Source organism: Panthera uncia, chromosome D2, assembly GCF_023721935.1.
Source record: "Panthera uncia isolate 11264 chromosome D2, Puncia_PCG_1.0, whole genome shotgun sequence".
Lineage (NCBI taxonomy): Eukaryota > Metazoa > Chordata > Mammalia > Carnivora > Felidae > Panthera > Panthera uncia.
Genome location: NC_064818.1, coordinates 50011843 through 50027871, shown reverse-complemented (window position 1 = coordinate 50027871; position 16029 = coordinate 50011843). Strand labels below are relative to the sequence as shown.

Genomic DNA, 16029 nt, shown 5'->3' with positions numbered 1-16029 from the left:
AGGTGGGGGTTCAAAAGCTGTTTCTCCAAGGCCTACACACGGGAGTCTTGCCAGCCAGAGTGTGAAAGGGTTTGCGTGAATCAGGACAATAGGCTACGATTAACGATGAAACTACCCAAGCAGGGTAAGTAGTTTTCTGGTTCACTCCACTGATTTGATGACTGTTTCACCTGTCCAGTCAAGTCAACAAGTCAGGTAGGATTTTATCTGAGTTTACTGACCCAGCACTGTGCTAGGTGCTAGGTGCTAGGTGGGGACACGGGAAATATCTTCCATTCTCAAGCTGCTGATATGCACATACTGACCCACACAACAGTTTGAAAACATGAAGCGCCACCTGAGGAATGAAGATAGGTGGGGTGGTGTGAAAAAGAGTGAGATGTGCCTTCAAGCTAACTTTTTTGTTTGGAGGGGGGAATGATGGTTCAGGGAAAGGTTCGGCCGGGGACAGAAAATTCAAGTCTGGGAGGCTATGGAGGACAGGAGACTGTGGAGTTGATTTGGGGTAGAGCTGAGGGAGGACTTGGCTGGAGAGGATCAGGACGTGCACTTCAGAAGCACTAGGTTGAGCAGGGATGGGACTAAGTAGGGTGTTCAGTAAAGGAGGATCCTCTTGGAAGCTGGTTTTGGGGAATATGCAAAATAGAAGTGGAATGCATGTTAGACTCTGGAGTTGGAAGGTGGTCAGATAAGCACCAGATATATCTTCAACATTTGATGGCGAGGCACGTTAAAAACAGAATTTTATAAAGATTAACTGTAGGAGCCTTAGGATAAATGGGGAAAGAGTGAGCCTACAGTCAGGGAGGCCAGTTAGATGTCAAGGTTGAGTGTCTAAACCAAGGAGGAGGCTGTAGGACTGGAGTAGAAAGAAGGGTGAAATTGGGAGATAAAACATAAAGGTGAAGCTTGCTGATAGGAGGTTGAAGAGAAAGAAAAGTCAAAATGAGACCAATGTTTACCAGTCAAGTCAATCAGGAGAGTAAGAGAGAAAGAGACGAATAGGGAAGGCAAATTGAGAGGTGGGCTATATACAAGTGGAAACACGGTACGAGACTGTGCTTCTGGAGAAATTCTACTGAAATAATTCTTTTTTTTCTCTTTTGTGATGGGTGTGTGTGTGTGTGTGTGTGTGTGTTCATACACATAGAAAAAAACAAGTTTTGTTGCTGGAAAACCCAGCAGCTAAACTTGATGGGGACTAATGCTCCTATTGTATGTATACCCATGGGTGCAGTCATAATATCTAAATGGCATGAAAACATTGAGTTGTATAATTGCTATGAAAATCCTGGAGAAGTTTTTTTTTTTTTTGCTATAATACATATTTTAATGCTTCATAAATATTTAAAATTACATCTGCTTCATATGTTTGTAAAGAATAACCAAGAGGTGTATGGAATGGAAGATATGCCTCCAGCTGAATATAATAGTAACTCAATAAACAAGTGTTAAATCAAGAAATTAATAAGGCTTGTTGCAAATAAGCTACAGAAAACAATGTTTTTAAAAGTTTCATGCATTGGATGGGGTAAAAGAACCAAGGGGCATGCTTATATAGGCTGAGCTGAAATGGAAGAGGCCATTGACTACTGTAAAATTTTATAAATTTTGGAAACATATCTATAAAAATCTTAAAATATAAATGTCCAAGATTGAAAGGAAGGGAAATCATTAGTTATAGGAAATGAGGATGAAATGAAAAGCTGAAAGCGATAAGCAGGATTAGGTGACTCATGGGGTGATGAGACCTCTCATGGATTTCCATGTGCATGCGTTCAGTAGACATGCCTCAGGCCTATTCAAGGAGAGGAGCCAAAAACTAACCCCACTTTAGAAAGCCTAGAATTTAAAAGGGTTGTTATGTCTATGAAAAGGGGATAGAAAAATTCTACTCATAAACCCACTACAGTTGAGGGTGTCCACATTTACATGGAAAGGGAACCCTAATCTAAGAAGTTAACATAAATTGGTGTGGGAAATATGTGCGGCCTTGGTTGAGAATAACATGAAACTACTGTGCTAGGGCACTTGCACGATTCAGGACCCAAAATTAAACAGAAAATGCAAAAATACAAAATTACAAATTACATGAGGAAGCAAATCACTACGAGAGCCAGCAGATGAAGAAATACAAGAATTAGGGGCACCTGGCTGGCTCAGTCGGTGGAGCATGTGACTCTTGATCTCGAGGCTGTGGGTTTTACCCATGTTGATGTAGAGAATCCTTAAAAAGAAAATCCTAAAAAGAAAAAAAGAAATATGAGAATTAGTACTTCAAGAACTGAAGAGTAGAACCATCTACAGGAATATCAAACAGGTACGCTGAAAATTGTTAAAGAAATAAAACCATATGAAGGAAAGAACAGTATGAAAAAAGAGTAGGTGAACTTGAAAAGGAACTGAAAGAATTTCTAGAAATAAAAAGTATAGCCATTGAAAAAAAAAACCCAAAACCAAAAACTCAGTGAGTTGGTTAAACAACAGATTAGGCACACAGAGAGATGGAATGGTTGAATGAGATGTTCCATTATACGCTTAATAGGAGATATTAGAGAGAAAAGGGAAGAAATAATATTCAAAGAGGAAATGGCTGAAGAATTTTCTAGAATTGAAAGTTACAAATCCATAGATATAAGAACCATAATGAATTCTAAGTGGGATAAAAAATACACTGCATATATATATATATATATATATATAAACATCTCAACATCATTTTAATGCCTCAGAAGCTCTGTGTTTTTATATATGTGTGTATATATATCTATATATGTCATTGATGTTCAGCAGTGTCATGAGAAAATATTAAAAGTAGAGAACAAGAGATTATCTTCCAAGGAATGGCAATTACACCGACAGCTAACTTCATATCAACAATGAAACTCAAAGATAGTAGATTAATATATTAAAAGTCCTAAGAGAAAAAAACCACAAAAAGCATCAACATAAAAATGCATGCTTAATGAATCTTTCATGAATAAAAGTGAAAGAAAGTCATTTTCAGACAAATGAAAAAAGAATTTACTACCAACAAACATTAAAGGAGCTTTTAATAATTGTAACTTAGGAGGAAGAAAATTGATCCTGGAGGTAAGTGTGAGGAACAACAGACAAGGGAATGGTGTGCAAGGGGATTGTAAATACGTGGTTAAATCTAAACAAACTATATAATGTTTTATTTTAGGGACTACAGTAACAGTTAAAAATTTGTATCATGAAAGTCAGGCCTCATACTAGAAGATCTCTGCGATGCATAATCTATACTAATAATAGTCATCATACAAACACGTAAATGATCATGGGATAAATTCTGAAGCTGTTTCTAGAATAAGAAATATTCTCTTAACATCATTTTAATGCCTCAGAAGCTCTTTGCGTTCTTTCATCTGTGGTTGGCCCTCATGTCTGATAGACCAAAACCTCCAGAAGGCTTCAGAAGCAGGGGTTTTAAGATGTTACCACATTACCACCATGGTTCCTCTTGCACCACATCATACGGTTTACTATATGCCAGGCACTGTGAGTGCTTTACACACATTAATCCATTTAATCTTCCTACAACCCTATCTACGAGGTAGGTAGGTTTGTTAGCTCCATTTACAAATTATTTTCAAGCAGCAATCGAGGCGTGAGGAGAGTAAGTAACTGGCCCAAGGACACAAAAGTAGTACATAGTAAACCCCAACCCAGGCGGTCTGGCTCCAAAGCACGACTGGTAAACCTAAAGGATTAACAGCTGTGTGGCCATCTGGGTGAACTGATCTTGTATTTGCTCCTGTGAAAGGCCACCCTGGTCTTTCTCCCACCCAGCTACCTATCTTCTGTTAATCAGTTATCTACCTTCTTCCATTAATCACCCATAATATTCTCCCCTACATTCTCACAATCTCCTCTCTCTTTTCCTTAAGCATAGGAGATGTGGGCAAGGGGGAAATGGCCAAACTAATGGTTTTGGGGAGGAACACATAAGATCTGAAGTTAGCCAATGAAATGCCATACTTAGTTTGTTTCCAGTGGTCTCCATGGCATTTTAACATTCATTTGACAGAAGACACTGGATATACATTGTTTCATACTGAAAATAATGTGAAAGAAGTTGGTTTTATTTGGTGTCAATATTAACACATAGCTTTTGAAGCTGTATGTATTAGCAGTTTTCCTAAGCACTAGTTTAAGAGTGTAGTGAAAAGAATAGTTTGCTTTTATAATGTATTTTCAACTAATGGTTTTAAGGAATTGCCAAATGTTAAAAAATTGAGCTGAAGCCTGACTGATTGTATAACTTTAATATTTGAAAAATTTTCTTCCAGAAATGAACAACTTAATACAATACAGATTTGTACAAAAAAGACAGACCATTAAAAACTTTTGATCATACAGACAAAAATATGATTAAGCAAAGATTTAAAAAGGACAGGACATTTTGTAAATACTGATAAATACTGTGCAATGCTTTAATTTACTGTGGCGGATATAAAAATCAAGAATTCCTTAACAGATTATATTTAAAAAAGCAACTACATGAATTTTCTAGCGATTTAAATTAATGAAATAGAACAGTAGTGATTTTTTTAAAAAAATGAGGTATTATTACACTGTAAACCAAAAACAGAACATAAATAAATAAAGGCAATGTGTAAGTAAGTGATAAATGGTTACAAATTTCAACTTATTAACAACAGACAACAATAGTTTTCCAGTTATTTATGGACTTTGTCATTTAAAAATTTGGCTTGCTTGTGTACTTATTTAAAAGTGACGTAGCTATCGCTATACAAGCACATCGTTAAACATGCAGACCAAGCCAGCACAATTTTCCCGTCTCTACCAAATAAAAACTGTTTACACTTTATTTAAAACACTTAAGTCTGATTTCTTATACATGATTCTTTTGTGCTTACTAGTAAGCAGTAACCTACATTAAACATCTTACGTTCTATTTCAAGCAGAGTAACCGAGAAGCAGTTTTATTTGCATATGGATAGAAAACAGAGCAAACGAAACAAAACCAACATGGCTTGAACTTTCTTAGGATTTTCCAAGATTTTTAAGAAGAAAAATCCTTGACATAGTATACCCTATGGAAAAGCAGAGTCACTTCCGTCTTAAAGAGAATAGGAAACAAAGTAATTAACTCCTTTTCCTTGAAGATTGGCGAATTGGCTTTCGAACTACAGGAGAATGAGTTAATTCATTCCTCCACCCTAAAAGAATTCTGCTGGTTGGGTGCAGGAAGCAGAGCGATATAAGAAAACAGTGTAACTGAGAAAAAATTGGGGGACAGTATTATTTGCCTGTGAACCATATGCTGGTACTAAATGCTGGCTTCATTATTATTGCAAATACATCTTCAGAGTTTTCTGAAGGAAAGCTATTCAAAGTATAATAGAGAAGTCTTGATTCGAAAATATTTGTAACATGCTAATAAAACTGCTTCAGTTGCTGTAAATAAAAAGAAAACCATTTACTGTCTCACTTAAAATGTAGTTTCTTTTTACATGCTGCTTTTTTAAGAAACTCCAAAAAGGGAACTTTTGAATTTACTACATTCAGAATCCAGTGAAATACAAACATTTTGGCCAAAATGTTGAACTTTATTTTTACACCAAGCTATATCATTTTGACACAGATGTTATTATTGTATTCACTTTTGTCAAATATCTTATCCTAGCCTTTAGCAAAAATTAGTGTTTCAGTACAACTGGTGATCAAAAATACTAGAAATAAGCCTTGTATGTCAAAGTATGTATAAAAACAGTTCTTTTCTTTTGTGCTTGTAATTGACTTAATTTATCAACAATTCGATAGATCTGATTTCCTTTCTAATATTCTGACCCTTAAGAAGAAATGATCATTATACAAATATTACAGAATACTCTAACTAGTTTACTGCCAACGTGCATGCAGACTAACGTTACTTAAAAGAACATAACCTCGAATCCAATGGTCTGAAAATAGTTAACACTCCTGTACAGTCATCTTTATTGATTTGTAAAAGCTGTATACACATCTAAAACCCTGAATTTACTCTGTAAAAATAAATCTTTTAGCAATAAATGGCACTATCAAAATCCCATTATTCTCAGGCTAGTATGTAGTTATTTACATGCTTTTCAGCAACAGTTGAAAAGAATCTTATAGGACCAAAGCCAGTATATCAAAAAACCCTGTAAACTGCATTTATACTGCTGTTTGTTGTTGCCCTCAGGTGTATGAAAATATGGCTACATGCCTTACATGAATGAGAACGTAGCTATGTGCGTTGCTACGTGTGCTGGCAGCACGCAATCTGCCACTGGGCTCCGCTACAGGGTCAACGCGTGATTCACTGTGCTTTGCTTTCCCAGTGGAACACCTGTGAGAAGCTACTTACGGAGAATCATAAAGTGCTATAAAAAAGAGGGGCCGGACCCACACCTGTCTCTGCCGTCTGGTCTCTTCCTTACTCGAGCGATTTCTGTGTTTTTAGAAAATCGTGCCTCATTGAACATACTTCATACTCGATTTAAAAAAAAAAAAATCAGTATTTTAAAATTGGTGAGCTTTGTCAAGGTGTTGTGAGACAGAGACATGAAAAGGTTAAAGGCACAATAAGAGGGAAGTGAATGCTACATATAAAATATATTTCAAGTCTTCTAGGTTACTCAAGTCCAAAACCTTCTGAATTTGAAATTCCAATGATCAATTTCTGCTTCAGGTCCTTTTTGCTCTTGTAGGGGGGAAGGCAAAGTTGATTGAAGCAGGTGTGGGCCACAGGCAACCTAGGGGAAAAAATGCATTTTAAAGATACTAAGTCTCAAAATACATACAGGATAGCTGCTAAACTACTTTCAAACAGGGCAATTCAAATCTATTTCGCTATGGTAGGAGGCGGCTCATCAATGCCTTCGCTGAACAGATACTTACTGAGTACTACTACGTATCGGCACCAGTCTAGACACTGAGGCAGCCTCTGAAGACAAGGCAGTCAATGTCCCTGTGCTCCTGGGAAACTTTCATCCTAGAGGCATTATGTTTGGAGTCAGACTGAATTTGAATGCTGTCTCCCCGACTACTGGCCGTGGGACCTTGTTCCAGTAGCTTCATGTCTCCAAATCTTAGTGTCCTTGCCACCATGACAGGGTAAGCCATCCAAGTGGGTTGTTTAAAAGATTTAAACAGGCAGGATGGTAGACAATATAACTGTTACTATAATTTCAGTCTTGACCGTCAAAAAGTAATAAAAAGATCACTCCTGGATACTTGATATCTGCACTCTCCATGCCGCTGCCCTCAGCGCAGCACCCCCCCCTTCAACCCCCCCCCCCATCCTCTCCTCCGTGACACTGTGTATCTATCTTCACCCTAGAGGCTATGGATTTCTTAGGCCCTTCCTTCAGTCTTTATGAACTTCACAGCATCACAAAGGTGGTCAGAGAAGTCCGTGAATAAAAATAGGGAATGTACCAGGGAAAAGGAGAACATTTTAAAAGAAGTTTATACTATTAGAAACTAAACGTTGACAGCCTTCTGTACTGAAAGACTTAAAACTGTTATAGTCAGTTTGCATTTATTAGAAACTAAACTTTGACAGCCCTCTGTACTGAAAGACTTAAAACTGTTATAGTCAGTTTGCATTTACTGAGTGCTTGGTCTATGATAAGCATTGTGCCAAGTGCTTTTATATGCAGTGTTTAAGACTCAAAGCGATCTAAAAAACAGATTTTTGTTATCCTCAATTTACCGATGAGGAAAACTAAATATGGGAATATACGAGTTAAGTAATCTGTTCCAGGTTGTAGAGCCGGTGAAGTCACACACCCGAAAATCAAATTCAGATCAGTCTGACTTTACACCAATATTGTTACCATGTAAAAATTTAACATTCTTATTTAACAAAAACCTAGTGGGTCTACGACAGTGATGTATACATCTTTGACGGTCACTTATATTTAATCTTTGTGAATGTCTTATTGCAAATCCTAGAGTTGTGGAAGATTCATGCCTAAGCCATGGGAACTCATAAAATAATCCCTGAAATAATAATAGGAAAAGTTTAGATGTAATGTCACCTTTGTATTAAATTACATAACTCAGATTACCTTTTTTTTTTTTTTTTAACTTTGAGAAAGAGAGAAAGCGAGCTGGGGAGGGCAGAGAAAGGGGGAGAAAGAATCCCAAGCAGTCAGCACAGAGCCCAATGCAGGGCTTGAACTCATGAAACATGAGATCATGATCTGAGCTGAAATCAAGAGTTGGACGCTTAACTGACTGAGCCACCCAGGCACCCCTCACCTTAATATTTTTTAATTAAAAAAACCTTTAAATAAAAATGAACATTACACAATATTCTACTAAAAGCCAGCTAGATTTTAAAAGGGACTACAAAGCAGTTGACTTAGCATTGTAAAAAAGGCAATAGGTTATCATTGGCAAGTCTCAAAAATTAACAGAAACTTTAAAGCACACTCTCTCATTTCAGGCTTGTTTTTACTCCCAAGATTTTTCTATGAAAATGACTTCAGATTGAAAGACTCCTCTAAGTCCAAGCATATTATTATTAGCAAAACTTACAGATTAAAAATAAAATTACAATCTGGAAAGTTACCAGTTAGTAGAAGTTTCATTCTTTGAGATTTTAAAGTTCAAGTCAGCCATTCCTCCTACAGGCACTCTGTCACTTCCTGTAGTAAAATGTAGCAACTTCTTTTGAAGATCAAGAGGAAATCCAAGAACAACATCCCAAAAATATCTAAAGAACACCAAAGGAAATTTATATAAAATGTCTTGTCAGAAATCCTGCAGGTCAGAGTAAAGTAACATAAAGTAAGCTCTGAGGATAAAAATTCCCTTAAACATACATTAATACTCCTTAATGTGAGATTGACAAATGACAAGCCTCTATGTATGACTTATTTCTAACATTATTATAAAAGTAACATTTTTACAAAATTATAAAAGTAGTCCAACAGGGTATAGTACAAAAGCCATTTCTCTATTATATAACTTACAATTCTTATTTCTTCAGTACAGTGCTATTAAAATTCTACTTATAAGTATAGCATCCCTAAAATTCTAGAACCAAAGTCATTTTTTAAAATTTAAAATCTATCCTTTTTATTTTTTAATTTTTTTAAATTTTATTTTTTTAATTTACATCCAAATTAGTTAGCATGTAGTGCAACAATGATTTCAGGAGTACATTCCTTAATGCCCTTTACCCATTTAGCCCATCCCCCCCTCCCACAACCCCTCCAGTAACCCTGTGTTTGTTCTCCATATTTAAGAGTCTCTTATATTTTGTCCCCCTTCCTGCTTTTATATTATTTTTCCTTCCATTCCCTTAAGTTCATCTTTTTTATATCTTAAATTCCACATATCAATGAAGTCATATGATATTTGTCTTTCTCTAATTTCGCTTAGCATAATACCCTCTAGTTTCATCCACATAGTTGCAAATGGCAAGATTTCATTCCTTCTGATTGCCGAGTAATACTCCATTGTGTGTGTGTGCGTGTGCGTGTGCGTGTGTGTATACTACTTCTTCTTTATCCATTCATCCATGAATGGACATTTGGGCTCTTTCCATACTTTGGATACTGTTGATAGTGCTGCTATAAACATTGGCGTGCAGGTGTCCCTTCGGAACAGCACACCTGTATCCCTTGGATAAATACCTGGTAGTGCAATTGCTGCGTTGTAGGGTAGTTCTATTTTTAATTTTTTGAGGAACCTCCATACTGTTTTCCAGAGTGGCTGCACCCACTTGCATTCCCACCCACAATGCAAGAGATCCTCTTTCTCCGCATCCTTGCCAACATCTGTTGCTGCCTGAGTTGTTAATGTTAGCCATTCTGACAGGTGTAAGGTGGTATCTCCTTGTGGTTTTGATTTATATTTCGCTGATGATGAGTGAGTGATGTTGAGCATTTTTCATGTGTTGGTTGGCCATCTGGATATCTTCTTTGGAGAAGTGTCTATTCATGTCTTTTGCCCATTTCTTCACTGGATTATTTGTTTTTCAGGTGTTGAGTTTGATAAGTTCTTTATAGATTTTGGATACTAACCCTTTGTCTGATATGTCATTTGCAAATATCTTCTCCCATTCTGTCAGTTGCCTTTTAGTTTTGCTGTTTCCTTCACTGTGCAGAAGCTTTTTATTTTGGTGAGGTCCCAACAGTTCATTTTTACTTTGGTTTCCCTTATCTCCAGAGACATGTTGAGTAAGAAGTTGCTGCAGGCAAGATCAAAGAGGTTTTTGCCTGCTTTATCCTCGAGGATTTTGATGGCTTCCTGTCTTACATTGAGGTCTTTCATCCATTTTGAGTTTATTTTTCTGAATGGTGTAAGAAAGTGGTCCAGGTTCATTTTTCTGCATGTCGCTGTCCAGTTTTCCCAGCACCACTTGCTGAAGAGACTCTTTATTCCAGTGGATATTCTTCCCGGCTTTGTCAAAAATTAGTTGGCCGTACGTGTATGGTCCATTTCTGGGTTCTCTATTCTGTTCCATTGATCTGAATGTCTGTTTTTGTGCCAGAACCATATTGTCTTGATGATTACAACTTTGTAATACAGCTTGAAGTCCAGGATTGTGATGCCTCCAGCTTTGGGGGTCTTTTCTGGCTCCATACAAATTTTAGGATTGTTTGTTCTAGCTCTGTGAAGAATGCTGCTGGTGTTATTTTGATAGGGATTGCATTGAATATGTAGATTGCTCTGGGTAGCATTGACATTTTAACAATATTTGTTCTTCCTATCCAGGAGCATGGAATGTTTTTCCCTTTTTTTTGTGTCTTCTTCAATTTCTTTCATAAGTTTTCTATAGTTTTCAGCGTATAGATTTTTCACCTCTTTGGTTAGATTTATTCCTAGGTATTTTATGTTTTGTGGTGCAATTGTAAATAGGATCGATTCCTTGATTTCTCTTTCTGTTGCTTCATTGTTGGTGTATAGGAATGCAACCAATTTCTGTGCATTGATTTTATATCCTGCAACTTTGCTGAATTCATGAATCAGTTCTAGCAGTTTTTTGGTAGAATCTTTTGATTGGTAGAGTATCATGTCATCTGAAGAGTGAAAGTTTGACCTCCTCCTGGCCTATTTGGATGCCTTTTATTTCTTTGTGTTATCTGATTGCTGAGGCTAAGACTTCCAATACTATGTTGAATAACAGTGGCGAGAATGGACATCCCCATCTTGTTCCTGACCTTAGGGGGAAAGCTCTCAGTTTTTCCCCATTGAGGATGATATTAGTGTTGGGTCTTTCATACATGGCTTTTATGATCTTGAGGTATGATCCTTCTATCCCTACTTTCTTGAGGGTTTTTAGCAAGAAAGGATGTTGTATTTTGTCAAATGCTTTCTCTGCATTTATTGAGAGGATCAGATGGTTCTCGTCCTTTCTTTTATTGATGTGATGAATCACATTGATTGTTTTGCAGATATTGAACCAGCCCTGCATCCCAGGTATAAATCCCAGTTGGTCATGGTGAATAATTTTTTAAAATGTATTGTTGGATCCAGTTGGCTAGTATCTTGTTGAGGATTTTTGCATCCATGTTCATCAGGGAAATTGGTCTATAGTTCTCCTTTTTAGTGGGTCTCTGTCTGCTTTTGGAATCAAGGTAATGCTGGCTTCATAGAAAGAATTTGGAAGTTTTCCTCCCATTTCTATTTTTTAGAACAGCTTCAAGAGAAGTGGTGTTAACTCTCTCTTAAATGTTTGGTAGAATTCCCCTGGAAAGCCATCTGGCCCCAGACTCTTATTTTTTGGGAGATTTTGATTACTAATTCAATTTCTTTACTGGTTATGGGTCTGTTCAAATTTTCTATGTCTTCCTACTTCAGTTTTGGTAGTGTATATGTTTCTAGGAATTTGTCCATTTCTTCCAGATTGCCCATTTTATTGGTGTATAATTGCTCATAATATTCTCTTATTATTGTTTTTATTTCTGCTGTGTTGGTTGTGATCTCTCTTCTTTCATTCTTGATTTTATTTATTTGGGTCCTTTCCTTTTTCTTTTTGATCAAACAGGCTAGTGGTTTATCAATTTTGTTAATTCTTTCAAAGAACCAGCTTCTGGTTTCATTGATCTGTTCTACTATTTTTTTTCTTTTTTTGGTTTTGATAGCATTAATTTCTGCTCTAATTTTTATTATTTCTTGTCTTGGGCTGGTTTTGGGTTTTATTTGCTGTTCTCAATTCTTTAAGGCATAAGGTTAGGTTGTGTATCTGAGATATTTTTTCCTTCTTTAGGAAGGTCTGGATTGCTATATACTTCCCTCTTATGATGGCCTTTCCTGCATCCCAGAGGTTTTGGTTTGTGGTGTTACCATTTTCATTGGCTTCCATGAACTTTTTAATTTCCTCTTTAACTTCTTGGTTAGCCCATTCATTCTTTAGGGGGATGTTCTTTAGTCTCCAAGTATTTGTTACCTTTCCAAATTTTTTCTTGTGGTTGATTTAGTTTCATAGCGTTGTGATCTGAAAATATGCACGGCATGATCTCGATCTTTTTGTACTTGTTGACGGCTGTTTTGTGTCCCGGTATGTGGTCTATTCTGGAGAAATTTCCACGTGCACTGGAGAAGAATGTATATTCCGCTGCTTTAGGATAAAATGCTCTGAATATATCTGTTAAGTCCATCTGGTCCAGTGTGTCATTCAAAGCCATTGTTACCTTGTTGATTTTTGATTAGATGATCTGTCTATTGCTGTGAGTGGAGGGTTGAAGTCCCCTACTATTATGGTATTACTACAATGAGTTTCTTTATGTTTGTGATTAATTGATTTATATATTTGGGTGCTTCCACATTTGGCACATAAATATTTACATTGTTAGGTCTTCTTGGTGGATAGACCCCTTAATTATGATATAATGCCCTTCTTCATCTCTTGATACAGTCTTCAACTTTAAAGTCTAGATTGTTGGGGCGCCTGGGTGGCTCAATCGGTTGGGCGTCTGACTTCGGCTCAGGTCATGATCTCACGGTCTGTGGGTTCAAGCCCCGCGTCAGGCTCTGTGCTGACAGCTCAGAGCCTGGAGCCTGTTTCAGATTCTGTGTCTCCCTCTTTCTCTGACCCTCCCCTGTTCATGCTCTCTCTCTCTCTCTCTCTCTGTCTCAAAACTAAATAAATGTTAAAAAAAAAAAATTAAAAAAAAAAAGTCTAGATTGTTGGATATAAGTATGGCTTTTCCAGCTTTCTTTTGCTGATCATTAGCATGATAGATGGTTCTCCATCCCCTTACTTTCAATCTGAAGGTGTCTTTAGGTCTAAAGTGGGTCTCTTGTAAACAGCTTATAGATGGATCTTGTTTTCTTATCCATTCTATTACCCTGTGTCTTTTGATTGGAGCATTTAGTCCATTGATGTTTAGAGTTAGTACTGAAAGATATGAATTTATTGCCATTATGTCGCTTGTAGAGCTGGAGTTTCTGGTGGTGTTCTCTGGTCCTTTCCAGTCTTTGTTGCTTTTGGTCTTTATTCATTGTTTTTTATTTTTATTTTTTCCATCTTTCCTCCCCTCAGAGAGTCCCCCTTAAAATTTCTTGCAGGGCTGGTTTAGTGGTCACGAACTCTTTAATTTTTGTTTGTCTGGGAAACTTTTTATCTCTCCTTCTATTTTGAATGACAGCCTTGCTGGATAAAGAATTCTTGGCTGCATATTTTTCTGATTCAGCACATTGAATATATCCTGCCACTCCTTTCTGGCTTGCACATAACCCTTCTACCCCTATTTCTCTCTCTTCCTCTTCTAGGACCCCTATGATTCTGATGTTGTTCCTTTTTAATGAGTCACTGATTTCTCTAATTCTTAAATCATGCTATTTTGCCTTAATCTCCCTCTTTTTTTCTGCTTCATTATTCTCCATAAGTTTGTCCTCTGTATCACTGATTCTCTGTTCTGCCTCATCCGTCCTTGCCACTGTGGCCTCCATTCGAGATTGCAGCTCAGTTATACCATTTTTTATTTCATCCTGACTAGCTTTTACTTCTTTTATCTCTGCATAAAGGGATTCTAATCTATTTTCGACTCCAGCTAGTATTCTTATTATTGTGATTCTAAATTCTGGTTCAGACACCTTTCTTGTATCTGTGTTGTTTAAGTCCCTGGCTGTTGTTTCTTCCTGCTCTTTCTTTGGGGGTGAATTCCTTCGTTTCATCATTTTGAAGGGAGAAAAGGAATTAATGAGGTAGAAAAATTAAAATAAAAAATTGAAATTAAAACAATATTAAAATTAAAAAATTAAAAACAAGCACACACACACACACACACACAAAATCAAATAAATGATGCTAGATCCTAGGTGTGTTTTGGTCTGGGTGTTCAAAGTGGCTTGATAGACTAGAGAAAAAAGGGGGGAAAAAAGAAAAATTGTTTGAATATTTGAAAAAAATGAATACACTGAAGTAGACTAAAATGAAATGATTGCAGTAAAATAGAATTTGAAAAAATTTACACAAAAGTAAAAAATACAGTAGAAAAAAATTAAAGAAAAATATTTTTAATAAAAATTGAAAATAGAAATGAATTTTCTCTCTTTCTGTATTCAAGAAAAAGAAGAGAAACAAAAAAGAAAAAAAAGAAAAAAAAACAAAGAAAATTGGATAGACTGGCTAACAGACTGAAATACGACTTAAATCACTTCATTTTCCACTAGAAGTCAAACTATGAAGTGCTTTATAGTCCATAAACTAAGCAGCAGTGAGATGTGTTCTTGAAGAGCGAGGTTGGCCCAGTTGGGTGTGGCTTAGTGTAATGGTTCCGTTCTCCACTAGATGGCACTGCTTAGCTTACTGGGGTGGATTGTTATGGCGCTTGTAGGTGCGTATACACCGGAGTGGTGAAAATTACGTCACCCAGCTACCCAGTCTCTACTATTGGAACTCTGTTCTCCCCAGTCAGCAACTGTGCACCTGTCCTTTGTCCTTGGCTTCCGTCCACTCCCTGCTTTTACACAGTCCATGACCAAGCCCCAGGCAGCACGTCCCTCCCGAGTTTTGTCTCAGATGTGGCTGTTTTTCCTGGCCCCTTTCATCTGAGGGACTGTGGCTTTGACCCGTTCAGCCCCTACGTGGAGGGTCTCACCGAGCAATGGCCAGGTGCTGGCCGCACCCAGGAGCGCTTGCAGGACCGTGCTGCTGCAGATGTCCAGAGACTGTGACCAGGTGCCAGCCCGCCCCAGAAAAAGTTTGCGAAATAGTGTAGCAGCAGCATTTCAAGGATTATGAGAAATCACAACACACATCTGGCACCAGGCTTCACCCTTAATGACCTTGTTCCAGCACCAGTGAATGTGGCTGTTCTCTGGGGTCTGCTGGGACCAGATGGCCTCACATCCTCTAACTAATGTCCTTCCAGCAGTGGAACTGGTTATCCCCGTGTGGCCTGAGAACCGCCCAGACCCCACTCTGCTCCTGGGGATTCGCCCTTCCCAACAGAGCACCTCCAGGTATCAGCTGTGGAGTTTCAGACTCTGTGCTCCCTGTTTTTTATAGTCTTAATGGAATTTAAACTTTCTCCTTTCTCCTTTCTCCCTTTTTAGTTCAGTCCCTGTGGCTGTTTCCAATTTTCCACTTTCTCTCCAGCTGCTTTCAGCGGGGGGTACTTTTCCCATATTCTCTCCCATGGTCTCCACCCTCTCTCTGCATGCAAAAGCAGCTCCCTGTCCTCCGTGGCTTCTCTTTCCCCAAGTTCATCTCTCTGTGCCATGTACCTGCTGAATTCTGTGGTTCAGGCTGTGCAGATTGTTGTGTTAATCCTCAGATCAGTTTTCTAGGTGTGAAGGATGGTTTAATGTTGGTCTGGCTGTATTTCATGGATGTGAGACACACAAAAAACCTCCATGCTGTTCTGCCATCTTGGCTCCTCCCCAAAGTCTTTTTTTTTTTTAAGTAAAGTCTCTAGGGGGTGCCTGGGTGGCTCACTAGGCTAAGCATCCTACTCTTGATTTCAGCTTAGGTCATGGTCTCATTGTTTGTGAGTTCAAGCCCCAAGTTGGGCTCTGTGCTGACAGCTTGGAGCCTGCTTAGGATTCTTTCTC

The 16029-nt window shown here is 37.7% G+C and overlaps 1 protein-coding gene across 1 annotated transcript in view; it reads right to left on the bottom strand.

The window, feature by feature from the left end:
* Positions 1-4223: 4223 nt before the first annotated feature.
* Positions 4224-16029, bottom strand: part of HECTD2 (HECT domain E3 ubiquitin protein ligase 2) — a 78136-nt gene continuing 66330 nt past the window's right edge. The window contains exons 20-21 of the mRNA XM_049645412.1: positions 8591-8734; positions 4224-6764 (exon numbers count right to left, since the gene is read on the bottom strand). Coding sequence (XP_049501369.1) covers positions 6644-6764; positions 8591-8734 — 265 coding nt within the window. The 3' untranslated portion in view covers positions 4224-6643. The remainder of the gene's footprint in view (positions 6765-8590; positions 8735-16029) is intronic.